Source organism: Ostrea edulis, chromosome 2 (genome assembly GCF_947568905.1).
Source record: "Ostrea edulis chromosome 2, xbOstEdul1.1, whole genome shotgun sequence".
Taxonomy (NCBI): domain Eukaryota; kingdom Metazoa; phylum Mollusca; class Bivalvia; order Ostreida; family Ostreidae; genus Ostrea; species Ostrea edulis.
Window position 1 is genome coordinate 64,794,366 of NC_079165.1, and position 27,991 is coordinate 64,822,356.

General features: G+C 35.7%; 1 protein-coding gene across 2 annotated transcripts; it reads right to left on the reverse strand.

The window, feature by feature from the left end:
- Window positions 1-370: 370 nt before the first annotated feature.
- LOC130052300 (uncharacterized) lies at window positions 371-27,559 on the reverse strand. 2 transcript variants are annotated; one of them, XM_056156770.1, is made up of 22 exons: window positions 27,398-27,559; window positions 24,733-24,831; window positions 23,552-24,402; window positions 22,979-23,136; window positions 22,373-22,430; window positions 22,197-22,262; window positions 21,850-21,977; window positions 19,163-19,214; window positions 18,099-18,176; window positions 17,104-17,219; window positions 16,844-16,910; window positions 12,947-13,006; window positions 12,724-12,851; window positions 12,419-12,473; window positions 11,973-12,074; window positions 10,263-10,396; window positions 9,086-9,140; window positions 6,389-6,646; window positions 6,084-6,224; window positions 4,159-4,200; window positions 2,923-3,079; window positions 371-610 (listed from the first exon to the last, which is right to left on the reverse strand). In XM_056156770.1, exons 3-22 carry the CDS (start codon window positions 23,634-23,636, stop codon window positions 430-432), a joined length of 2,121 nt encoding a protein of 706 aa, XP_056012745.1. In that variant the 5' UTR covers window positions 23,637-24,402; window positions 24,733-24,831; window positions 27,398-27,559; the 3' UTR covers window positions 371-429. The 2 variants fall into 2 exon arrangements, with proteins under 2 accessions (XP_056012745.1, XP_056012746.1); XM_056156771.1 differs by lacking the exons at window positions 23,552-24,402; window positions 24,733-24,831; window positions 27,398-27,559 and adding an exon at window positions 23,312-23,345.
- Window positions 27,560-27,991: the final 432 nt, after the last annotated feature.

A 27,991-nucleotide genomic window follows, 5' to 3' on the forward strand; every position in this document is an offset into this window, starting at 1 on the left:
ATATATTTCGGGAATTTTTCAGCTCTATACGATAGCGGCAAACCAACTTTAAAATAGAGGATATGGTTGTCAAGGAATCTCAACGAAAAGAACGAACACCAAGCATAGGAAAAACAAGGGAGGTCTTAGATATCATGACCTCCTCCAACTTAAAACATTTGGTCCTTAGATATTTAAAGAAAGACGCGTATGGATGAATATATTCGACTGATTTTATATGCATCGTGGTCTTATATCAATTAAGAACCCCTCGTAGTCGTTATTCTTCTATATCACTTACGTTGAATTTCAGATAACAGGACTACCATGTAATAACTAAATGGACCCTGACTTTTGACCGGAAATAAGTTTTGAACATAACAATTTTACACAAGCTGTGTTAAGTTTACTATGATTATCATGTACTTTGACTCATAATTCAGCATTCAATCATGGTTTAACATAAAGTGTCGATGTCTTTGGCAGCAGTCCCTGGTTACAGCCATCAGAGGTACAACAGAAATGACAAGAGAAGTCCCTACTGATCGCCACGTTTCCGTAATTGGTGCAGTGGTCTTGATCTGAAGTCTGGGACAACCACTGGTTCCTGCACACCGTCTCATCCACACACCTACATATAGAAGATATTTACATGTCACGAAATACATAATTGCAGTAACCTCATTTAAATGTATTCCGTCTATCCCTTGGTCTAGACAAAGTGAACGGGAATTTCCTCCGGAATGTATTTCAATGTCCCTGAGGCTGAAGGTCATATTGAAATACAGCCCAAGTTAAATTCGCGCACAATACTGATTAGTGCTATATAAAACAAATTTATCATTAAGGTAACCAATATATAGACGTATTCATTCCCCATCCATAAAAACAAGTTTACTACGTAAACATAATGTAACGTTTAAAATGTACACATTTTTTTTCAGACAGGGGTGTCATTACATATACATGAACTTATCTAGTTATAATACCTATTTATAGGATATGAGGGCTTCTCCTCCTATATGGCTTATCAGATAGACTTGAAACTTTGTACGATGCTTCATTGCTTATGTAGATGTGCATATTGTCGGGACGGGAGGATCCAATTATTTTCCTAAACGTTTAGTGGATCTAAGATGGGTGGAGGATGTTGAAATAGCTTGTGAACACCTCTACTCCTATATGGCTTATCTGATAGACTTGAAACTTTTTACAATACTTCAATGCAATAGTGGTAAATTTCAAATAACTATAGACTTATTTCCTGACTATAAGGACAATAGCAATTTTATAAATCTAGTGCTCTCTTATCCCTTGAAATTTCATTTACCTTTTGAAGAAAGTCGACTGCAGTCTAGCTACGGAACGAGAATCTCCGCTACACTCTATGACCCTTTGAATATTCTTTGACCAGTTACAGTTGGAGTTGAATTATTCATGCAGCAAATATGGAAAGACGGTTACTCATGGGATGATAAATTGCCCGATGAATGAAGTTTTACGTGGCTTAAAGTACTTCAGGACGTCCAAACCCTAACCGCATAGACACATATTCCAAGTTCTTACTTAACCAACAGAAAGGACATCGACAACTGAACGTTTTGATATATTTACAGTAGTCGACGCAAGTAAGAGAGCATATGAACTTGTGTTTACATTACTGATGGAGTCAAACTGTCCTTTATAATGGCCAAAAACAGAAAAGCGACAAAGGTAGGACTATATTCTGTCTAGATTTGATTGCATCTTTAGATCATTAGTTGGAGAACACCTAGGACATTACTGGATGGACTTCATTTAAACATGTTGTATACTGGAGTGATAGTCAGATTGCTCTACAATGGATCAATTCGGGGGGGGGGGGGGGGACCAACAAAGGCAGTTCATCAGAAATCGCACAGAAGAAATAAGTAAACTTACAGAATTGGCATTTTGGCAATAAGTCCCAAGACCAACGATCAAACTTCAGCTGAGTTACTGACAAGAGAACTTACAACTGTAGAATTTCTATGAAACTTTTTGTGGTGTGAAAGCCCTCTGTGACTAAACAATCAGACTGGCTTGAATGGGATCAAAACACTTTCGCCTTATCACTAATATCATACAAGGAAGAAAATGTTATAGAAGTAACCAAATAAGAAGTAGGTTAAGCTGTATTAATATTAGGTCAAGTCAGCGTAGTCTTCGTAAACATATACAAAATTGTCAATCTTTAGAGATGCAATTCGTACGAAAAATTGGAACGTATAACCGCACTTATCTTCAGATTCGTACGCAACTCTCAGACAAAAAGAGGCGATCGATCAACTGGACACTTAACCTTAAACGAGGTAAATTCTACATAGACGATATGGATCCGTAACATACAGTGTACGACCTTTCAAAATGTTATTGACAGTATTGAGTCTGGAACACCACATCTTTAGATCCGTCAATGAAAGCTTCACCTGGATACAGAAGAAATGATCCGCTGCAAAGGACGCCTCGCAAATGCGCAGATCAGTGAAAGAAGCAATTTATCCTTTACTTATGCCAAGAAAGAACAATTTCACTTCGTTAATAGTTAACAATGCCCACAAGAGAAATTTACATGCTGAAGTTGGAACATTAGTTTCAATATTACATGTAGGTCAGAAAATATAGGTTTTTTCAATAAGACAAATTGTACAGAGTATTCAAGTAAGTGTGTTTCTTGCATAAAAGTATCGAGGTGACCCTTTGCTACCCCGAAAACTCTCTGAATAGAGATCGTGTTTCGGACCGTCCACCATTTAACATAACTGATGTTGATTTTACAGACATACTTCATGTTAAAGTGATATCGGACGTACATGGAACTACTATACAGGGAAATCGTGGGGCCACATTATGTTACAGTTGCCATAAACAATGTCAGTACTTTATCAACAATTCATATTGGTTACAGTGAAATTATTATCTCACCTTTTGTAGATCTTCACATTGTTGTTTTCATGCACAATGTCTGTCATGCAATAACTGTTTGCACCAGAACATGGTATCGTGTGCCCCGTGTAAACACTTAGTGTATCACAGGGGATACCTTGGTAGTAGTCTCCACACACGTGACATGAGGTAGATGCTGAAAAAACGTGCTTCTTTAAACGTACATGTGGATACATTTGAAACAAAATAACATATTCCTACAAAGAAATTATACTTAAATAACCTTATGAAACATGATGAAATTTTTTCTATTTTTATTAATGATTATCAGCTAATTATTGTTTATGGAATATATCCACTTTTCAGTTGTTTCCCCCCAATTCTTTTAGTGTTCCATCCGGTTCAGCCAAGGGTACAAGTAATTGAACAGCAGGGTATGTAATCAATTACAAGTAAACTTGAATTCAAGGGTGTTATGATTTAGCTCACCTTCGCCAAAGGCTTAAGTGGGCTTTTTTGAACGCAATTTGTCCGGGATAGTCATCGTTAACTTTTCACATGTTCATCCTCTGCCAAACCAATGGGCCAATTTCAATCAAACTTTCTGCAAATTATCCTTGGATAAAGGGAATTCAGGTTCATTCAAATGAAAGAGCACACCTTCTTCAAAGGGGAGACAATCAAGAAAAGGAAAATAAGGGGGGTCATTTATCAATTTTCTTCTCAAGAATCACTGATCGATTGATTGAATATTGTTTAACGTCACTCTCGAGAACATTTCACTCATATGGAGACGTCACCAATGCTGGTGAAGGGCTGCAAAATTTAGGCCTATGCTCGGCGCTTATGACCTTTGAGCATGGAGGGATCTTTATCGTGCCATACCTGCTGTGACACGGGACCTCGGTTTTTGCGGTCTCATTCGAAGGACCGCCTCTTACGACAAGCAAGGGGTACTGAGGACCTATTCTAACCCAGATCCCCACGGAACCAGTGAACCAGAAAAGTTAAAATTTATGTGAAAGCTTCATGACATAGTATAGTTTTAAATAGTTCAAATCATGGCCCATGGGTACTGGTATATCTTACAAAAAGTTTCCTTATTTCTAGTTTTCTTCTCCAGAACTACTGGGTTATTTTACATTAAACTAGACGCTGGGCATATTTGGGTAGAGAGTGTCCAAGTGATCATATGGAGTGTCATACTCCTTCTAAAGGAAAGTCAGTGAGTGCATACATGTAAATAGTGAAAATAAGGCGGGATATTGTACTCACGTTTAGTTGTAGTTGTCGTGGGAATCAGAGGTTGATATGTTTCTAAAATGTACCATGAAATAATTCTATTATCATTATACATGTATTTCATTCATAGAATTTTATGAAAAAACTTTTAAAATGACATTCTGCTTTAATGAAACTCATAGCCAATAACTTCGGAAACTCTCTTGCTTTTTTATCATTGTTGAACACAATAATGCCAGACGCAGCACATTATCAGTGAATTCAGGGTCATTGCATTAATATCCGAGTATCTGAAAATTTATTCAGCCAAGAAAATATCGCATTGTTTTGCCCTCGATAATATTTAATGCCTTCTCTTGAGATCATTTATTTCTAGTCAGTTAAGATCCATTCCCCTAAACCATATATATTCTTGCTATTCATGTCAAAATGCATTACGCATTACGTTATAAAGTACCTTCAGTCATTCCCACTCCCTAAATTTTTTTTTTTATAATTGTTTAAATATCTTGAAAACGGTTGAGATCCCTATCTCTAAACTACATGTATATGCATTCGTGCTGCTCATGTCAAGATGCCCTGAGTATTATGTCGGTCAAGTGCCCATGTGGTCATCACCATCCCCTCATTTTGTAATGTTCAAATATAATTTGAATACGGTTGATATCCCCACCCCTAAACAATATATTTTTGCTGCCCTTAATATGATTGCCATGGGGTCATCCCCACTCACATTTTATCATAGGTCGAATATCTTGAACAGGATTGAGATCCCCGCCCCTAAATCATATTTATTATCACTGTTATGTCCAAATGCATTATTGTAAAAGTGGTTATATACGCGTGGGAGAAATTTACACTATTTACGCGGTCACGTAATAAGCACGTAAATTCTTCCCTCAAGTATAGTTATGAATATTTGATACAATACACATCATACTCAGTTACCATATAATTTTCCCCTGGCGTAATGTTGGACGTGGAAAAACGCGTACTTAACCCCCAGCATAATTAACCCCCAGCGTAATTAACCATGTTTTTTTTTCAGTAAGTGATACATGTAGGTTGGGCAAGTGTCCCCACATTTTATAAATGGTCAAACATCTTTATAAAACTTGAGATTCTCGCCCCTAAACCCCATTTTCTTACTTCTTACGTTAGAATGCATTGAAGAATAGTTTGGTCAAGTGCCCCAGGGTCTTCTCTCACCCCTCCTTTAATTAATCGGTATATCTTTAAAATTATTTCAAATAACTTAGTCTTATTACTCATATATATATATATATATATATATATATATATATATATATGGGTGTTATAATTGTTTGTTTGTGCTTTATATTAAATATTCTATACAATTGCATCGAGAGATCTACTCTCCTTATAAAATATCTTAAACACTGAATGACACAGCGACTGTGTGGGATTGCATCAGTGTGTATAAGTAGCGCTTTAAGAGCATAACAAAGCTTCCTTTTTAGGGAAGTCGTTGTGGCCGAGTGGACTTACGCACTGGTTTGACAATCTTGCTAGGCGGTGGGTGCCGTACGTCGCTGGTTCGACCCCGGGCTGGGGCGAAAATTTTCAGTACCTAGTTGTGATTATTTAGTGCTTTATATATATATATATATATATATATACATACATGTATGTATATATTCAAAACCAATTGACCCCCAGATGAAAATACAAATTCCGAAAGCTTATTCCACATCTACAGAACATCAACAATCATATTCCAAAGGATGACTTGACTATTGCTTGGAATCTAAAAGGTGTTTGAAAAAATTGAGTGTGACAAATGGGCGGACGGATTAGGATAGCAATACACCCCAGCTTTCTTTAGAAAGTGCGAGTATAAAAAGACAAGAATATACCCCCAAGAACAATTCAACATTCAAATGATGTAGCAATAGATAGTCATGTATTTTTGATTTTACATGTGCTATATAGATTACCTGAGCAGAGGTTACATGTTGCTCTGCAGTTCAGAAACGCAATGTCATACGACACTTTCTGTTGAGGCAGTGCATGACATACTCCTATCATTTTCATACTATTGCAGTTTGATATGTTGTCCATGCAATTGTTCGGAGTAGCTAAAACGAAATTTTACAATTAAGAACCTGACAAGTATTGCAAATGCAAATCGGTAAAACTATGTTGAATGTATTTTAAAAGGTAACATTTGAATTCTGGAATGAGATTAAAACACTGCATTATATTTTGATGCACCTGTTCGATAATTTTATTAACAAATTACTTGTGAGCGTTGATGGACTCCCATTCGTTGTCGAAGATGCTGCAGCTGTCATTCCGATAGAAGAGCTAGATGTTGTTCCAGCTGTTGTAGGATTGGGTGTTAAAGCGTGTGTTGTTTTTGGTACTACACTCGATGACTGCGCCGTGGATTTCAATGTGACAGGGACAGTTATGTTCTGCACAGAGTGACCTGTTGCCACCGTCCCAACACTCGTAGTAGAAGAATTAATGTTCTTGAAATAAGACGCTAACGCTGAAACTGTAGAGTATTACACTAATATACATGGAGAATGTTTGTCTTTCAGTGATGAAAAGATGAAGATAACGAACGGTAATCAATCTCATAGCTCCTATAAAGAATACAAAATTAAAAATATGGCAAACACAGATCCCTGGACATACCCGAGGTGGGATCAGAAGCCTTAGAGGATTAATCATCCCCTGTTGACCTGTTATACCCGCCGTGAGTCCTATATCTCCATCGGGTAAACTGAGTAGTCAGAATCAGAGTGGAAAGAACGCCCAAATTGGTCGGACAGCCTTTTACCCAAATCACAGGATAAACGACCATAAAATTTATGAAATGCTGACTTTAAACGGGGCTGTTAACCCCACTCCCCGTTATATCAACCTATGTCAGTAGCCTGCCTCGATTTAAAAATTGGTCATACGTAGAAGAAGCCCATGCGTATCAAACATTTAAGAGACATAAACACCTTATGCAGGTGATAATTGAATAATGCAACATAAATATGGGAAGAGCTGAAGTCATCCCGTTTGTCATAAAGTTGAGTTGTTAGGTTGCCCTAAACATCTATGTTCAATAACCTATCTAAGTATGAGGTAGATAGGGAATACTAAGAGATGTTTTCAATTTCGAGTTCATTACGATATATCGAATCGACATATGAAGTGTTCTACCAAGCCTCTATCTTTCCTCCTCACGAAAATATTAAAAGCTGCGAAGGAGAAACTTGAAACGTACTGTGCCACTACATATGCCAGAAGTGGTGTAAATCAAATGTGGATTCTATAAAATTCTAAAGAACTTTCAGTAAACTTGAAATCACAAAGCTTTTCCCAAATCAACAACATCAAAACGTATGATATGGCCACAGCAAGAGATTTTTTCTTCTCACGTAGAGGTTTATGAATAAATTCTGCTTCATAAGAATATAAAAAACAGGTCAGTTAACAAATGAGCACAATTCGTGCCCATAGGAATTTCCAACAGACTGTTGGAAGACCAGATCACCAAAGACTACCGAGATATTGTCAATGAAGAACTCCAGCATATTTTTAATTTCAACTTCAGAGTACCTGTGCCTGGAATCAGAGTGGTGTTTAACAAAGCAATTTGTGGATGACTGATCACTAGATACGAATATTTCCTTTTTCCATTTTTGTTGAAAAAGCAACTTTTTATGATGTCCAAAAAGTCTAGTCTTTCATTTCTCGTGAAGAATGGTCACGAAAAGTGTTGAGAAGTAGGACGTTTTGATGTGGTTGATTTGAGGAAAAATTCATATAAAAGTTCTTTAGAATTTTTGTTAGAATCTACACTTGATTTACACCACTTTTGGAATATATACTTCAAGTTGATGGATGTTAAAGAAAAACAGAAATCTTATCGTAGTTATGGGATAAATTTTGTACGTTTCTGAACAAAATTTAAGGTGTTTTAATTTGTATATGTAAAACAAAGTAGAATCATTGCGTTTTGTGATTTGAGGAATTGCGATTGTTTATATCATATGTGCAGACCTATACTCTCGAATCAGTGACACACTTCTTTTCTCTGTTTCTTACGATCAGTAATCAAAATTCTATCTCTCAGTACTTAGAATAGGTAGTATCAATCTAACAATTATTATTTTGCGAAAAGTTACGTTATTTCAATATTCTTTGATGGCGTAAAATAAATAGCATACGGATGTATATTTAATTGCTGTTATAAAATTTAGAAATTCATTTCAAAATTAAGGATTATCTCCCTCATGCATAGCTCTTATCCTTGGACGAATTTGGCTCCACTTGTTTGGCACGCTGTTTTTGGCTATATTTAGATCTAAAACTTCATAGTTATTTCGGATTTCAAACATTTCGGTTGAGCATCACTGAAGAGACATTATTTGTCGAAATGCGCATCTGGTGCTTCAAAATTGGTACCGTATAAGTTTTACATAAGTAATACTAGTAAGTATATCATAGCACAGATGAATAGCATAAGTAACACTAGTAAGTATATAATAGCACAGATGAATAGCATAAGTAACACTAGTAAGTATATAATAGCACAGATGAATAGCATAAGTAACACTAGTAAGTATATAATAGCACAGATGAATAGCATAAGTAACACTAGTAAGTATATAATAGCACAGATGAATAGCATAAGTAACACTAGTAAGTATATAATAGCACAGATGAATAGCATAAGTAACACTAGTAGGTATATAATAGCACAGATGAATAGCATAAGTAACACTAGTAAGTATATCATAGCACAGATGAATAGCATAAGTAACACTAGTAAGTATATAATAGCACAGATGAATAGCATAAGTAACACTAGTAAGTATATAATAGCACAGATGAATAGCATAAGTAACACTAGTAAGTATATAATAGCACAGATGAATAGCATAAGTAACACTAGTAAGTATATAATAGCACAGATGAGAAATGCATTACTTACTGATACACTGATCGGTTTTACAGCAAAACAGGTTTGGTCCATCTGTGCATTTATTCTAAACATAGAATTAATAAAACGTCATTAAATACGGTATAGCTTATGAAACACGTAAGACCACATTTACGGGTTTTAATCTGGTAAGAAATCGTCAAAAATTATACATGTAGATATGCTGTAAAACTCTCGTGCATTCAGGCTTTACAACAATATTTTAAAGGATTCTTATTCCAGCCTGATAAATGCAAGAATTGGGCTGCGAATGGGCATGAACTGTGGTGTACCACCATACGCCAAAAGAAGCACAAACGTTGTCTTCATGACAGCCGTGTCGTACACATATCATCTTAAATGCATATCATAAAGTGATGAACTAGGTGCACATCTTTCATGCGACATGACAAAGACGCAACGCCATGTCAGTCAGCAATTACATCAAAGTTGCGCCAAGGATACGTAATAATTGCGACGCATATGTAATCAGGGTTGTATAGGCAAGCAGCAAAACTCAGTGACGCACAATTGACGAAAAGTATGTTGTGCTCTTGCCGGGCCACTGTCACGAAAAATGTGTTCAAAATACAAAATTTCTTGTAACGATTTGACATGCGTCCATTTCCACCTGTGCCTTAGGTGGCATGGGAAACGTGTCGAAATTCTTGTGTCTAATATAATTCATCGGGTCACCTCGCCCTTTTTCGTAGCATTCTAGTAAAAGACACGGGAGTAAGTACCGGACATGCTGGAAGTACTTTTGGTCTAATCATATTTTTAAGAGCACGAGAATCCCAACAAAACTCTACTTTGTTAAAGTGTCGGATGTACTACAATAAACAACAAATATTGATAAACTGCTTCGTTAGCAAAAATGATACACTAATGGACTAAATTTAGGAATAAACAATCCCCAAGTGTAAAAGTGTACTGTTATGTTGATACAGTTCGAGATGGTTTATTCCTTAACCTATTAGTGTATCATTTATATATATATTTATATATATATATATAAATATATATATATATATATATATCACAAAGTAGATTGAGGATGCTCAATTAGCTTGTTATTCTTCTGTAATTCCGCAGGTGTATAGTCGAGTATTATTTAACAAAGATTGTGAGAGAGAGAGAGAGAGAGAGAGAGAGAGAGAGAGAGAGATATTTACTATTTTTATGTTACCGTATTGTCACACTGGGCAACAGGCACTGCTGTCGGGTCATTTAAATTGTATGCAATTTTGCACAAATCGCATTTTATGAAGTTTGTTACATTGCACTTCCCACTATGACACAACGGACAGTGTACCAAATTCACTGAAAACACACAACAGGTAATACTATTCTATAATCTATTTGAAGAGACATTATTGGCAAAGAAGTTTGATTTACATAGACAAGAAAAAGAAATACTTTTTTTCTAAAACATTTGCAAGCATGTTGAAAAAGAGATGATAAGGTACTGAGATCTTTCATTATCTTATAGAGACTACAACATTGAGAGTTGAGCAAAAACGGACCCCTGGAAATATCAGAAGTTAGACCAGGTGCCTAGGAGGAGTAAACATTCCCTGTTAACCGATCACACCCGCTGTGAGCCCTTTATCTAAAGCAAGTAAACGTACGGTAGCAATGCATTGTCAAAACCGTCTCCTGACAAATGAAAGGTAAAGATAACGAACGCTAATCAATTTCATGATTCCTATAAGCAATACAAAATAGAGAGTTGGGCAAACACGGACCCCTGGATATACCAAAGGTGGGATCGGATGCCTAGGAGGAGTAAGCATCCCCTGTCAACCGGTCACACCCGTCGTAAGCCCTACATCTTGATCACGTAAACGGAGTTATCCGTAGTCAAAATCTGTGTGCCAAGAACGGCCTAATGATCGGTATGAAACACATCAGACAGCATTTGACCCTATGATAGGTTGTATTGGTAAACTAGATCGTTTAACAACAATAGAATTTGCGAAATGCTTACTTTAAACGAGACTGTTGGAACCCCTGCACCATCAACTTGTTTGTCAATAGCCTGCTTCGATTTAAAAACTGACCATAAGCAGAATGAGCTCTTGTGTATCGAATCAGTTGAGAGTTATAAACACCATATGCAGGTGATAATGGAATATCGGTACATAAATACGGGAAGTTGACGGTGGAGAAGCTGAAATCACCCCGTTTCTCATAAAGTTGAGTTGTTAGTTTGCCGTATATATCTACTTTCAACAAAATATCTAAGTATGAAGCAGAAGTGGACGACTCTTGTGCGAGTCTTAGCGTTGAAGTCACTATAGAATACGCGCCATTTATTTGTTATTGCTCAGTGTATAGTTGTTGCTGTTGTTGAAAATCCTGCTGTATTACTGGCTGCTATTAGTTGTGTTGTCAATATTGTTGTTGCATTGTTGGTTGTCATTGGTTGAGTTTGAACTATTGAACTTGAATTGTGGTGGATTGTTGACAAAGTCTGCACTAGTTACAACTTTGGACATTAAGTAAGTAAATACATAATTATATATCATTACAACAATGGTTCTAAGAATTGGACAATGTCTCTACCTTTTCGGATTAAGTTACCGGAGTGTTGGTTTCATTATATTACAATGTTACTTAAGATAATAACGAACTAATTATTAACTTGCGACATAAAATGATATCAGGGGTTTGACTGGGACATGGTCGATCACCTTCCTAACAAACGTGTGCTGATCGATGTATTGTAATGTAGACAATTTCACACAGAATTGTGACACAAATTAAACTTATAAGAAATGCGAAACTTGAAACTACAGGTCTGTAACTAAGAAGCGAAAAATATCAGTCTGAGGGCAAATTTGCGTCTTGAGAAACTTCTACCAAAAATCGTATGAAAACATATTTTTTTATCTACCTTGTTGGCTTGTAATTTGGTTATTAGAGCCCGTGGTCGTTCCAATTGTAGTGTGAACAGGTGGTTGCACAGATATAGGGTAAAACCCACCAAAGGCTTGAGCTGTTACAATAGATACAACCTGTGTTTGAAACACCTTAAGCTAACATTGAAACGTAAAGATAAACATAAAGATGTTGTCAGAGCTTAGATTCACCGTAAACACATTATATTGATTGCATAATCAGAAGTTTTATATAATAATTCCAAATAAACACAGCGTTGTGGTGGAGTTCAGTTGTGTTGGCAGATAAATATTTTTGATAAATTTTATGTCATTTACATATTCTTTTGAACTTCGTATTGATCGTGACATTGATCGTAACAGTTCTTGAAATGTTTGAGAAAAAATATTCTATGCAACCGCAAATATCACATTGATCAAATATCACATCAAAAACTATTACCTATACAAGTTTCTTCTTTACAGCAAAGAGTTTTATCGTTGGTGTGGCAATGCTCCTACAAGAAAACTAGTCAAATACGAAGAAAGACCACTATTACATATCACACGGCAACACATTTATACTCAGTAAGGTTTTGGAGTAAACTGTAACATTGTACAATCTGGATCCCCATAGAAATTCCATCTAGTCAGACATGTTGGAGTCGAACGTCTTACATCATCAATGATTTAATCGACTTTTGATTTCTAAGTTACGTGGTATGCACTCTAGTCAGTATATTATGAACAACATATTTGTTTACTTACTCCATGCTTCAAACAATGAACGTGCGGTAGTTGTTTATTATGCAAATCAAATTTACACATGTAGCACTGATCACGATTGACGAAGTCACAATAACCACCATGACAGCGCGGACAATGTGCGAAAGGATCTATGAAAAATAAAACAGAAGAATGAACATACGCAGATACATTGTATATTGAAATGTTTAAAGGATTCGATTAGAAAGAGAGGGAGAGAGGATACCTGTATGAGGCCCAGGCTGTTGTATAGCTGTTGACCCGTACCTCTGCCCAAGCAAGGAAGCTGGAATGGCAAATTAATTGATTGTAACTGTTCATTCCTAATCTGAATTTGTAACAGAGAGAGAAAGGGGAGGGGGGGGAGATAGAGAGCTAATTGACAATGGATGCATATGCCTTAGAATATTGAAATGTACAAGGTGGGACGTTTGAGAATATGTATTTCGTGACACATATTATACCGTACATGTAAAGTTGAATAATTTACAAGTACAATGGCAGGCATACTCTTGATCTCAGACCCTTAGAAATATAGGTTCTTTTGCAATAGATAATGATTTTACCGAGAAAATAAGCTTTGGTCATCCACTTTTCAGCCTTCCGTACTTACAAAATTATTCTAAACTTAGAAATGATGAAAAGGTTATTACAAGCAGGGAATGCATGCAGGATATCAATACATTCTGTGGGCCTGTGTCAAAATTAAAGCTGTTCAAGATAGTACTGTAGGTTGTGTTAAGAACATAGGATACACAAAATAATTTTGTTATATAATTTTGAAAAACTGAAACTGTTTTTATTTGATTTAACGACTAATTTTACACAGAATATTCAAAGGCGCTGTACATGTATAATATAAAAAGCTTTAAAAGAATAAACAATACATCAAATACATGCAAACACACTCTACATCTACTAAACTAAAAACATGTACATTAAAACTATCTAAACAAATGTGTCTTCAGTTTGACTTTAAAAATTATCTAAAGATTTGGACTGTCTTATTTCAGCCGGTAAACTGTTCCACAATCTCGGACCAATGGTTACAAAACTTCTGTCACTGAAGCTTTACGCCTGTTAAAAGGAACATTGTAGCAACTCTCAGAAGTTGAACGGAGCGCCACTTTTTATTTGGTACCTGTTTCGTTAAAAGTTCTGTTAAATACACTGGCGCTTCGCCCACATGACAATTATACATGACGGTAAATAATTCAAATGATATCCAAGAATCGATAGGTAACCAATGTATGTTAATGAGAGCATCCCTAGAGCTGTCAAATTTCTTACGATTTATTACCAGTTTCGCACCCATGTTTTGGATTCTTTGCATTTTACATATTTGAGTCTGTGCTATGCCGTATAAAATCACATTACAATAGACCAAATGAGAAATTACCAAAGATGAAACAAAAATTTATGTAGCTTCCTTTGTCAAATATTTGCGAATACTTTTAATCCTAAGATAATTGATCATAGCTGTTCGGCATTTCCTTTTTATATGTTCCTTAAAATCTCGAGTTTCATCCAAATATGCAGCTAAGTATCTTATAAAACGTTCTGGTTCAATTTCATCATCATTAATGTTAATAATTTTTGTGCTACATTTATCCAGTTTCTTCCTGCTGCCAAATAAAATGAATTCGGTCTTTGATATGTTCATTTTCAGGTTATTTACATTCACCCAATCGTTAATGATTTCATCACATTTTTCAAGTTCTCGGGTGTCTCCGGTTTCGTTGTGAATGGAGGTAGGACTAAACCGTTTTTATGTTCCTTAGTTGATATGACTTGCCAAGTAGCCTTTTCTTGTTACTTGATAAAGGCAATGAAAACAGGACCGTTTATTTGCGGTATGATCATCTGCGGATCCATAGACTGAAATTGTCGGAGGAATAACGTCGAACAATGTACCCACATACGTAAGGTACAAAAACTATTTGTAAATGTTTAAATATTGCTAAAGAATATATTTACCAAATCGTTTTGCTATGAACCCACCTTTAGTATTGTTTTATTCACAATCCTTTACTAAAACTTCAATGGAAAAATATTAGCATAAAACTTCAAATCCTTCAGAAAATGTCTTGATATTGGTGTGATGTGATGGGACTTTTTCCAAATACACAAAGACGTTAACGCAGTCATGGACATCGTTTATATAAAAGATCAATATACATGATGTCACACTTGACTCATTTTTACCTTACATCAACAGACAATTAGGTCCACATCATTTTCGCACAAACTTTACTCTATTCCATTCAGAGTCTTGAATACGTTATATGAAGAAGCCAAAACTAGTCCATGCTTGGGATTTTTCAACACCAGAATATAAAATGAATTCTATGATTATGGATGTTTCCCATCACAAGCTATTCAAACCATTGCGGGTTATAGATGATATTCCTTTTTTAGCATGCCCCCAGTTCCTTAAACTCACCAACTTAACTAACAAAGGAATGGATGCCGTCAACATAAGCAACATTCTTCGTCATAAAAAAAAATCAGTCTTGTATTCCAACATATTTCAAGTTAAAGTGTACATACTGCATTTCCTACAAATATACTTCTACCGTTGTATCCAAACTTTTTGATTACAAACTTTGCAGTGCTTAGATATAGACCATCTTATACTTAATCCACCTACGTGTTCCTGCTCTTCCTCTTCTTTCAATTAACGCCCAGATGGACATGTCATTACTGGTGATGTTGATAATGTTGAAAATGAGCTGAAATCACTTATTTTAAATATGAAAAAGAAGAACTTGATACCTTGTCAGAATGGATTAAAAGTATAAGAGGAATATCAGAATCCCCTATTAGACATATCAAAACAAAAGTGATTGAAAATTGTAAAACCGTCTGCACTTTCACTTATGACAACCAATTTGACTGGTGCCGCTAACTGACCAAATCAAAAATTGTGAAATACCCATGTTAATGTGGTTTGGATAAAAACAGAAATAATAAGACATTTATATCTTTATAAAGGTTTGTTATGAAAAATGCAGACAACTAGACAAAGAAGTCCATTGAGGTGCATGATGAACCAAGAAAAAACAAATATACAGAAAAACTTGTAAAGGAAGAACAAAGAGGAATTTCAAGACAAGACATGGAAACCTTATTCTAAGATACAAATACGCAGGCGGGAAATTATTAACACCTAATAATCTAGTCAAAGACAAGCAAGGGAACCAGCTGTCTAAAAGATTACATCTTGAAATGCTGGAAGGAACGCTTTTGAAAGATTTCTTAGCATGGATGTTCCAGAGTCTGAGGCAATATTGTCACAAGCAAAAAACACCTTATCAATCAGTTGTGAACCACCAACACTGAATGAAGTAAAAAGAAACAACCAGCAATACAAAGACATACAGAACAAGATAAATTACTTGGCTGCAAAGAGGAGCCAAATTCGGTTAAACATTAACACTAAGAAAATCAAAAGTCATGGAGATCGATAGCCGACCAGTAGAACCTACAACGCTAGAAACACAGATATTGAGGAAATTCAAGCGTCCATCTACCTGGGTAGCAAGATTATCTTCAAATGCAACGTTCAAGGAGTCCTTCTGTATGATGCAGAATTATCACAAATACAGATCACAAATACAGTTATCGATAAGTTGAATGTCTTCCAGACCAGATGTCTTCGAAAGATATTACACATCCTCTGACTGAGGGCCATCAACACTGAAGAGCTTTATAGGAAAACAAACATACAACTACTCTCCATAGAGATTAAAAGGAGGAGATGGAAGTAGATAGGCCATGTTCTGAGAATATAACCAAATTCCATCCCTAGGATTGCGATGTGATGGACTCCAGCTGGGAACAGAAAGAGTGAAGACCTAGAGAAGCATAGAGACGATCCAGAGGGTGGACATGGGGACAGATCCAAATTTGGTCCCAGGAAAGACAACAGATGTATAATTTGGTAATGGTCGTGTGTGCAAACCAGCACACGTATTATTAAGTATTACTGAATATGTTGGCACGATAAAGAACCATCACTGCTATGGCTCTGATTGTCATATAAAAGTCTAGATTTGTTTATCTGGGTGGAAAACCCCTAAAAATGACGAAAATAAATGAATGTATGGCGTACAATACATACTTATGCATTCCGTTGTTGTACAGCAGATATGGTGATTACCGCTCCTGCACTCGTGTTCATGCCATTGCTATTTCAATAATTCAAAATGGTTATATTCACAGAGTAAAGATTCACGTGTCTTTCTCAATCAACGAAAATTGTTTTTTTCGTTTTAAACATTAAACAAAATTGTCATTATTAAGAACTAAGTATTCAACAAAAGAAAGATAATTCATTGTCAATATAACACAGAAAACAGGGAGAAACCTGTCTATTCCCACCTTCACACACGCTGTTGTCTGGTGATCATAATGGTAGATACAGCCAACACAATTGTGATGGATCTCGGTTGTAGAACAAAACTGATCGGTACAAATTGGACAAAATACAAACGTATCTGTTAAAAATCAAAAATTATCGAAGCATCACTTTTCATCTTTTTTTCACAAATACGAAAAAAATAAAAAGAAATTAGATCTCTATATGATTGGGTAATTCTGAGGTTTCTGGTTGGTTGAGATCCAATCAACAAGAAAGATTAAAATGTTACATGTGTATTCATTTATATGTGCCTTCGATGTGAATATAATATCTGATTTTTCTTCATCGGAACAAAATGAAATTGGAATTCCGAAATTTTGGTTGTCCAATGCAAACTCGTGTCTCAATTCACTTACGACTGGGTTTTGTGCTCTAGCTGTAAACAAAGATGGTCGACCAGGTATTGTATCATAACCTCTAGTATATGGTTTCCATGTTTCAAATTATTTAATTATGATTAAACATTTATTGACATTTTCTCGGTCAATACGATGCTTAAACTGTGCTCCAGGTACACGTACGATAATCACCTCGCCCTCCGGGCTCAGTGAATATTGTGCTTCTCTGGTAGCTAAATCATCGTGTTGACATAAAAAAAATCTCAATAATTGTATCACATTACGATAGCAAACATATGAATTTTTTAAAAAAATGACAAACCTTCTAACATTTACACTGTATCATTAACACATTCATCGGTGGGGATGATTTTTTTTTATCAAAACCACCATACATCTCTAATGATATCCAATGATTTTATGAAAATCCCTCTTTCCCTGGATACTGACTCTTTCCATGAGGACAAAGTCTATAAACGTATTGGTGCTTTTAGTATACGTTTCCTCTCTCAAAATTTAATTATTGCAACCGTTTACTATTTCTATTGTAAACTGATACGCAATATGAAATACGTGATTTATGCTACCAGCTGGTTCGGTTGTGACGTAGACATTACCAGTATGTGTGACCGTTGATATGGTAGGGCGAGTACTCGAATGCATCGACGAGGGATAAAACCTGCCAAAGGCTTGAGCTGAAAAGAATTGAAAGGCTTTAACAGGAAAAAATGTGATCATTTTAACAATAACCGTTTTTTAAAGAAATTATTGTTATTTGATTGAAGTATCAAATGATTTTAAAGATACAAAAAAAACCCAGATATGTTAAAAAGTCAATTTGATTTTAAAAAGATTTCGAGTTGTGTCTTTCTAAGAGAAACGCATTGAATTTGAAATTTAGAAATGTTTGTATTTGTAAGATTTAACATCATGTCAGATGTTTTAGATTTCGGAGAAGCAGACATTTTGTTGGATTTTCTTGCTTAGAGTTATTGCATCTCATCCTTTTTAATTCTTTTGCATCTCTAATTGAATGAAAATAAGACATTATCAGATCGAATGTATATCAAATTTCTAATATTCAACAGCAAAGTATTCACAGTCTTCCTTTCTTTTCTTTCTTTCCTTTTTTTTTTTTTGGAGTCGGTGTCGTCTTGTTTAGGTTAAACCATTGTTATCTCTTAATAAATGATTATGTATTTTAAGGAGAGGGTCTGTTGCATACCATCATGAACTTCTTTGCACAATAAAAACTCGCCTTGATATGAATTGTTTGCCAGAAATGGCTTACTTGTTATCATTGACTGTGCATTTTCCGTTATATTCATTTGCAAAGTTAATTATTTTCACTTGCAAAGTAAGATTGCTCTCCCCCACTATTTCGATAGAGGTATTGAATTTTAGACAATTGTGAGGTCAACTTCTCCTGAATGACCCCCACCTCACCCCACCCCATCCCACCCCTTCACTTTAAAAACGATGCTACGTGCCTGTCCTGATGCTAAAGAGTGGCGTTTCCCATTTGCTTAGATTAATGTTTTTCAATTAAAAAATAACAAATAGGTGTATGGACAAGTAATCCTAAAATATCAATGGTCAATGCCATTTTTGTTCCTGTACAATAAAAATTATATTGAAATGAATTACATTGTACATATTGATGTGTTACTTTTTCTATTACCTATGCATGTTTCTTCTTTACAGCAAAGACTATGGTTGGGATCACAGTGTTCCTAAAAAGAATCCAGTGATTTGAAAGAATAAAATTCCATTATAAGCTCACTGGGATGAAAACGCAATTTAACTTGTTTTCATCGGTGTTTGTTCGTCGTTTCTATGTCGTCTGTCTGTTAATGTTTCACACTTTTGCTTTCTTCTAAACCGCTTCGCCATTTTCAATTTCATCTTTTCCCTCAATGATTATCAATCGTCTGTCAATTTCTTATCAAGACACATTTCCCGATTTTCAACTAAACTTGTCATCAAGCATTTTTGATAAGCAAGATTTGAACTGAAGGACAACACATATTTTTATGAAACAGGATAAATGGATTTATGTTAGTTATAAGTTTTCTCTCTGGAACTTGCCAAAAATAACAAAACTTATATCGAGTAGATGCAAGGTGAAGATAACGAACAGTGATCAATCTCATAACTCCTACAAGCAATACAAAAGAGATAGTTGGGCAAACACGGACCCCTGGACACACCAGAGGTGGGATCTGGTGCCTAGGAGGAGTAAGCATCCCCTGTTGACCGGTCACACCCGCCGTGAGCCCTATATCCTGATCAGGTAAACAGAGTTATCCGTAGTGAAATTAGTGTGCCAAGAACGGCTTAACAATCGGCATGAAACACGTCAGACAGCATTTGACCCAATGCGAGGTTGTATTGACGAACTAGATCGTTATAACGACCATAGAATTTGCGAAATGCTGACTTCAATCGAGACTGTTGAAATCCCTGTACCATCAACTTGTTTGTCAGTAGCTTACCTCGATTTAAAAACTGACTATACCCAGAACAAGCTCTTGCATATCGAATCAGTTGAGATATATAAACACCATATGCAGATGATAATGGAATATTGCTACATAAATGTGGGAAGTTGACGATGGAGAAGCTGAAATCATCCCGTTTGTCATACAGTTGAGTTGTCAGTTTGCCGTTAATGTCTACTTTCAATAAAATATCTAAGTATGAAGCAGAAGTGGACGACTCTGTGGTGTCCTTTATTTCGAGCTCACAGGGATATATCAAATCGACATATGAATGAAAGCTATCATTGTTAATAGACAAAACGTCATCGATATATCTAAAAGTCGAATTGAAGGTTATTCATACCATGTGTCGGGTTCAAATCAGAATATGAGTCCAATACTTCCTCGAAAACAAAACAGTATGATTCATTAAAAAAAAATGCAAACATCCTCGAAGTTTAGGCTTAGATTAGTTCAAATTTTGGCATTGATGGGTCAAATAAATGTGTTCGTGAGAATTGGTAGAACATTTCTAAATACCGTAAAGCGGGATATTTTTTCGCGGGTCAAAAGTTGGCGATTTGCTGGTTTAAAGGTATGCTAATAAATTTAGCAGAATAAATTTTGGCGGACAAGGAAGAGTTATCGCTCTTAAAATACTGATGTTGCAATTGGGTGCATATTTGGCGAATGAAATTTTGACGGAAAGCTATCTAATCGCTAATATATGTCAAATTTATCACCCCGCGGAAAAAGCAACTGTTATACGGTATCTTATTAACAACAAGACTAACTTTGGTTAAATGGTGTTCATGGAGAGGCATTTCTTTCATCAAATATCTCATCATTTTGAATATACAAATTGGCTAATAAATATTACCAAATAAAGAGGCAGCTTTGTTTCAATGAATTATACAACAGAGTATGTTTACAGTATTATCAATTTTCTTACTCTAACGTTAACAATTTATAGATTTTTTGGTCACATTACACAAATAACCCGATAATTGTTGCACATAGTGTAAACGGTGTAATCCGTATTCGAAATCAATATGTAAAGAACGATCTACAATAGGAATGAAACAAGGGAGACGCCATATGACCTAGTGTTAGCTTGTATTTGCAAATTAGATCATAGTGACAACCAAATAATTTGCGAAATGTTGACTTTAAACGAAACTGTTGAACCCTCTGTAACATCAACTTATTTGTCAGTAGCGCGTCTCGATTTAGAAATTTATCATTCGCAGAACACGCTTTCGCGTATTGAATCAGTTCAGATACATAAGCTATGGTGGCATATTTCTGTCATTCCTTGTCAGATAATTATATCGACTTGTCAGATGATTATGTCAATTTGTACTTAATTATCTCAACTTGTCATATTCCGTCCACTTGTCAAATAATTAAAAAGTATCCGTAAAAATGCGTTCACGCCCAAAATGTGCCATCCATTTACAAACATAGTGATCTGAAAAATCGACATTATGATTTAACGCGCCGACATAAAGGTGTGACAAGTCGACATAATGATATTTTTTGTCGACTTGTCAGATGATTATGTTGACTTGTCAGATAATACTGTCGAATTGTCTGATCGTGATGTTAAAGACAAAAAGTAGATGTCAGTAAATGGCATTGGCATATTAGAATTAAAAGATAAAGGGAAAATATAAACGAGGATTTTTTCGAGGACATTGATGAAATATATGCAGTATTAATTACCTTATATTCTCCATTATTAACACTTATTGTAATTTACATTGTAGTATGTGTATAAAGTCAATGAGAGACAGGGCTAAAATAGGTTGTGACTGCTTTCCAATCCCATTCCTTTTGAATAAAATATTGCTTTCAAAATTAAAGACAATGATATTTGTTTACTTACTCCCTGCCTCAGACAATGAAGGTGCGGTAGTTGGTTGTCATGCAAATCAAATTTACACATGTAGCATTGATCACGATTGACAAAGTCACAATAACCACCATGACAGCGCGGACAATGTGCAAAAGGATCTGCAAAATACATATCAGAATGCTATAATGTCCAGGCTTATTCTACATACTTAGTTATCAATAGTCTAGTTTTATAATTGTTTGTAATAAGCTTTCAGAAATTATGGATACTAATAAAAAATATTAAAGCGATATGTTTTTTCGCGCAAATCATGATCTGGTAGGTATCTTTCTTCATTATTTTCTTTCTTTCCACTTAGAGAGAGATAGAGAGAACACCTGTATTTTGCATGGTATTGTGGTTGGATGTAGTCGTCAGTCTATTAAATTGTCCAAATACAGAAGCTGAAATTGCAATTGACATTATTGAACTTTTTTTGAAGGACCGATGTTCGATTCCCGTTATCAATTTCATTAATACAAACAAAACATGCAAGGAAAAACCCGCCATTTACCTACGCATGCCTCGGTATCACAACAATGATTATGATTGTCTTCGTGACAATGTCCATCCTGTTGTTGTAAAAAAGAAAGAATAAACCAAACTGAGTTAAGTGTAAAGTATAGGTTTCTGCTGGTGGACTGTTAGTCCCCGAGGGTCTCTACAGCCCAGTAGCTAAGTACTTCGTTACTATCTTGAAAATACGGATGTATATTCAATTGCTGTGATAAAATTTAGAATTTTTTTCAAAATTAAGGATTATCTCCCTCATGCATAGCTCTTATCCTTAGACGAATTTGACTCCAGTTTTTTTGGCACTCTGTTTTTCCCTAAAATAGCTCTTACAAGTTTATTATTTCGGATTTCAAAAATTTCGGTTGAGCATCACTGAAGAGATTATTTGTTGAAATGCGCATCTGGTGCATCAAAATTGGTACCGTATAAGTTTTACATATATATATTTTAATCATTTTGGATTTCTCATTCAAATTAGTTTCTATCATGGAACACATATTCTTTCCAGAATTCATATTTCCAGTGATGAAATAGTTACAAAGTTGTAAAGAATTGATAAGTACTGAAATAATTGGAAAATATGAGTAAATTTATGGTGACTTACCGCCACGCATCTGACATCCTGTGGGGGCAGATTCCAGTGGGGAACTACTATTTGACAAGTTTCGCATTGCATCATATTACTGAAGTCGCACACATGATGTTTACAAGAAGGACAGTTAATAAGGGGTAGGTGATGTCCCCTTCTGTTCATAAAGTTTGCTGAAATAAATATATTCTATTTCTTTTATGATCTGCTTTTCCCTGACAGCTGAATTCTGTATTTTTTTTAATTCTCTAAGACAAGTGGACAAATGTACATATAAGCAGAGTATTAAATTCTTGTCAACATTTAACGTCTATATATAAAACACATTTTAAGAAACTTCAACAATACTACTATTGTGGCAAGTCATATATGACATATGCTCCTCAGTCCTGTTCAACTTTCGGGGTTTTTTGGCCGCATTTCTACATTATTGATTGTGCCGGAAAATTCCAAACATTAAACAACACTCCGTGTCTGGACAGCCGTGGAAAACGAATGTCGATGACCATGAAGGAAACCTTATTGTAAATGTAGATTGATAATAATAATTTGTTCATTTCTCTAGTACATTTTCATTTGAACACTTACTACATGAGATTCCTGCCAACGAAAACAATATCACAGCGAAGAACATGGCTGGTCGAAAAGTTATCAGTGGAGTAGGATGGTACATGCTAAGTATTAAACGGCCAAGGTCTTGTGTTGTTAGATAATGAAATCATGTCAAATACTTGAAATTGCACATTGTTCAAAGCATATGCGTAGACCCTATGAATCTATCCTATTACACTAAAAAGTGAAAACTAGGTGTTTTGATCAACCATTATATGGTAAATGGGGATGCGTGTATTTATCTTAAAAGCAACGCCCAATATCTACTCCAATCATTACAACTTCGCCGAATATTAACTTTGCGCTCTATCTTATTCGATATTAACGATTAATCACCCTTGTCGAGTTTGAGTTGGAGATTATAGAATTATCGACTATTTCTTTTAAAAGTCCTCAAGTCTTTCCTTATGGGGGCGCCATGATATTTATTATTAATAAACAACACATCACCTACTAGAATTAGTTATACCACCCATTCAGTAGGTCATCTTACCAATATCATCTGTTCAGACTTTACAGGACATCCAATCAAAACGCGTCTTTTATATATGTACTAAGTTGCTGACGATTATATACGTGGCGACGCTTATGCTTCAGGCATCTCACCAGTATTTTGGTTTTGCTTACTTTAAGGAGAAATCGATATACAATTTAATTTAAAAACCACATTATTGAATTGATGAAAAACAATTCTGTTGAAATGTCCATTGTTACCTGTCTCGTCTGCCGACACCGAAAAGGGACACCTTACATGGCATTTTCTCATTACTTTCACCGGCAAACAATACTATCCTCAAATCCACAGGTATGTAAACAGTCCTGTCCACCTTAAGAAGCAGAATCAGATACCATCAGAGAGTTCCTTTGAAAACAATTGATTATTGTTTCAACTTATACAAAATCCTAGTCAGGGCTACAAAAATTAAGAGAAAAAGATACAGAGAAATGAAAAAAATCGCACATGCAACAAATATTGTTTTAAATATATGGAATTACACTTGACTAAGTTCATTTTGATTGCAAAGTTACCGGTATAATACCATCAACTGACTTGTCGTATAACAACTGAAGAGATAATCAATTAATATGCACTTAATTCAAATGACGATCATGGAAAGTATCTGTGTGGTTTACGTAGACTCAAATTTGAAAAATACCAGCTTCATTGAAACATGTTGGAATCCATCCCCGGCATTTGAATGAGTCAAATCTGACACAGTAGAAATGTAGTAAGGCCCTCACCACTGTCTTTTTATCTGAATATATTTTACATATTCAACATTCAAACGCTCTATAATCTCCTTCACTTTGAGTTCTTACAAAGGTTTTTGAAAACATTCACAAATGTAACTCTGATTAGTAGATAGTTTACTTGACAAGAGTGATGGCTCTTGAAGTTCGTTAGAGGAAATTAGGGGGAACTCAGTCTGGCAATTGGTAGATAAGAATAAGCGAATCGGTTCTGAATTGATGTTTTCATCACGTCAAATCGTTGGTATCTTTTTTCCCATTTGGTGATATCACATATTCATTTTGACTTGTGATATCACCTGGTCAAATAGGTTGGTTTGATCGGATATTGCTTGATATCGGGACGATCGAGAATATTTCACTCATATGGAGACGTCACCATTGCCGGTGAAGATCTGCAAATAGGCCTATGCTCGGCACTTACAGCCTTTGAGCAGGGAGGAATCTTTATCGTGCCACACCTGCTGTCGAGTGGGGCCTCGATCTCTGCGGTCTCATCCGAAGGACCACCCCATTTAGTCGCCTCTTACGACAAGCAAGGGGTACTTGACTACCCATTGGCACTTATTTTAAAATATCCAAGATTTCACTCATATGGAGACGTCACCATTGCCGGTGAAGATCTGCAAATAGGCCTATGCTCGGCACTTACAGCCTTTGAGCAGGGAGGAATCTTTATCGTGCCACACCTGCTGTCGAGTGGGGCCTCGATCTCTGCGGTCTCATCCGAAGGACCGCCCCATTTAGTCGCCTCTTACGACAAGCGAGGGGTACTTGACTACCCATTGGCACTTATTTTAAAATATCCAAGATTCAGAGAGCCCGATCTTTCAATTGTCAAGAGAACTTCGTCTCTTTTATGAATGATGTCGAAGATTTTGCCGTACGATAGGCTAAATGTGAAAAGGAAGAACTTGTTACCTTGTTAGCATGAATAAAAAGTATTAGAGAATATTAAAATCTCGTATTAGACACATTAAACAAGTGTGTACCATTTATCCCACTATGTTTAGTAACCAGAAGTGATAAAAGAATTAGATAAGTTATGTAAAATTTATACGGTACCAATTTTGATGCATCAGATGCACATTTTGACAAATGTCTCTTCAGTGATGCTCAACCGAAAGTTTGAAATCCGAAATAACAAATAAACTTGTAAGAGTTATTTTAGGGGAAAAGTGGAGTCGAATTTGTCTAAGGATAAGAGCTATGCATGAGGGAGATAATCCTTAATTTTGAAATAAATTTCTAAATTTTATCACAGCAATACACGTATCAACACTTCGCCGCGAGTTACGTCCCTTTGCGGGGTCAGCCAAAGGTATATCGGTGAAAAACCAAGTTTTCCTTCTTTACCTTACCAAATATAAGATGTTATTACTTGGAATTTTAGCCAATTACCAAGTTTTCATACAAGTTAATGGGTTGCCCCAATCTGGGGCATATTGTAGTTAACTGCAATTGATGGAAAAATAACAGATGTCAAAGCTACAGATAGGAAAATTACAAAGGCCAACGTAGGGAAATACGATTTTTATCCGAGAGATGGCGGACAAGGGACGTAACTTTCGCGAAGTGTTGATACGTGTATTAAATATACATCCGTATTTTCATGCTAGTAACGAAGTACTTAGCTACTGGGCTGTAGAGACCCTCGGGGACTAACAGTCCACCAGCAGAGGCCTCGACCCAGGAGTCATAATGTAAAACTTATACGGTACCAATTTTGATGCACCAGATGCGCATTTCGACAAAAAATGTCTCTTCAGGAATACATGTATGTATTGGTTCCAGTTGACAAAGTTTGTAACAACATCGTTTTTGTTTGTAATGCTAATCATTACAACTTTATTTTAAACAAACTTAGCTTTAATTCCACATGTGGTAATCAAACTTGTATTCCAAGTTCCCTTTCAAAAATGAAATCTTCAAAATCACATTTCAGTTTTAAACATATTTGATATCCCAGTCAATGGGACTGATGAATATGCGTTACCGTACCTTTACTGAATCCAGATACTTTACAAGACCCTAACAGAGATACACTACAGGATCTAATTAATGCTCTACCAGCTCCTATCTTTGCTTCTCATAAAAATATCAATTGCGGTGAAAAAGAATCCCCAGACGCATTGTGCCACTGCATATGCGAGAAGTGATGTAAATCAAATGTGAATTCTGAAATAAAACTTCAAGTGAATTTGAAATCAAGAACCTTTTCCTAAATCAATATGACTAATTTGGACCCATCCTAGAGTCAACACTGTGGTGTTGTGAAATTCACAATTTTGGTACATCCTTTTCTGCTTTTCATAAGATGTGTATTAGTGTTTATACCGTATAAGCAAGCTTAAAGAAGTTTTTCAAATCAAAAAGACAAGGATAATTTTGGTCCTACCCTAAAACCATAACCCTTACTCTTTGAGATCATGAACTTTACAGTTTGCCTACTCCTTCTAAATATCTATTTAGTTTCAATTTAGTATCAATAGCATTAATGAGGGTATTTTTAAATGTTTCACATAATACTATATACTAAGTTTGGTTCCGCCCTGGAGTCAGAACGTCTACCCAGGGGATCATGAAATTTACCTCATTGGTAGAAACCTTCCTGCTCTACATCACTGCGCATTTAGTTCGTAAAGATATGCGGTTGTGGAGATTTTTGAAAATTGGTCAGTTTTGGCAGTTTTTAATTTGCCCCGCCCTTAAGGCTCCATGGGTGCAGAAGTCCTGAAATATACAATTTATGTCACTCTTTCCAAAAATGCTTCATACCAATTATGAAAAGAATTGGAATGGTAGTTAACAAGAAGTTAAAAAAATTTAATTGTTAACGCACGACGACGGACGCTGACCAACTGCAATTGGTCACTTGAGTTTACTCAGGTGACCTAAAAACTCTCATTTTTCTCATGGAACGACATCAAGACCTTCATTGACGTAGCTTGTGATCTATGATCACCCATACTGCATCCTACATGTAAATATATTCGAACTTATGACATGTTTGACAATATTAAGAAACCCACGTACTTAACTAAATCTGAATGCTCTTTCTTAGAAGTTAATGGTATGTCTCCCAAGCATATTCTCTAAATTTTCTGTCGGGGAATACTTCTGCATTCAATAACGTATATACATTGTCATTGTTCTACATCTAGG

Bases quoted from the DNA above. Each gene is read 5' to 3' on its own strand.
- LOC130052300 (XM_056156770.1), bottom strand. From the start codon at position 23,636: ATGTACCATCCTACTCCACTGATAACTTTTCGACCAGCCATGTTCTTC. The intron at 16,911-17,103 runs GTGGGAATAGAC...TTATTGAAATAG, and splicing joins AGACAACAGCGTGTGTGAAG to CAATGGCATGAACACGAGTG. The intron at 4,201-6,083 runs GTAATCTATATA...GGTACATTTTAG, and splicing joins AACATGTAACCTCTGCTCAG to AAACATATCAACCTCTGATT.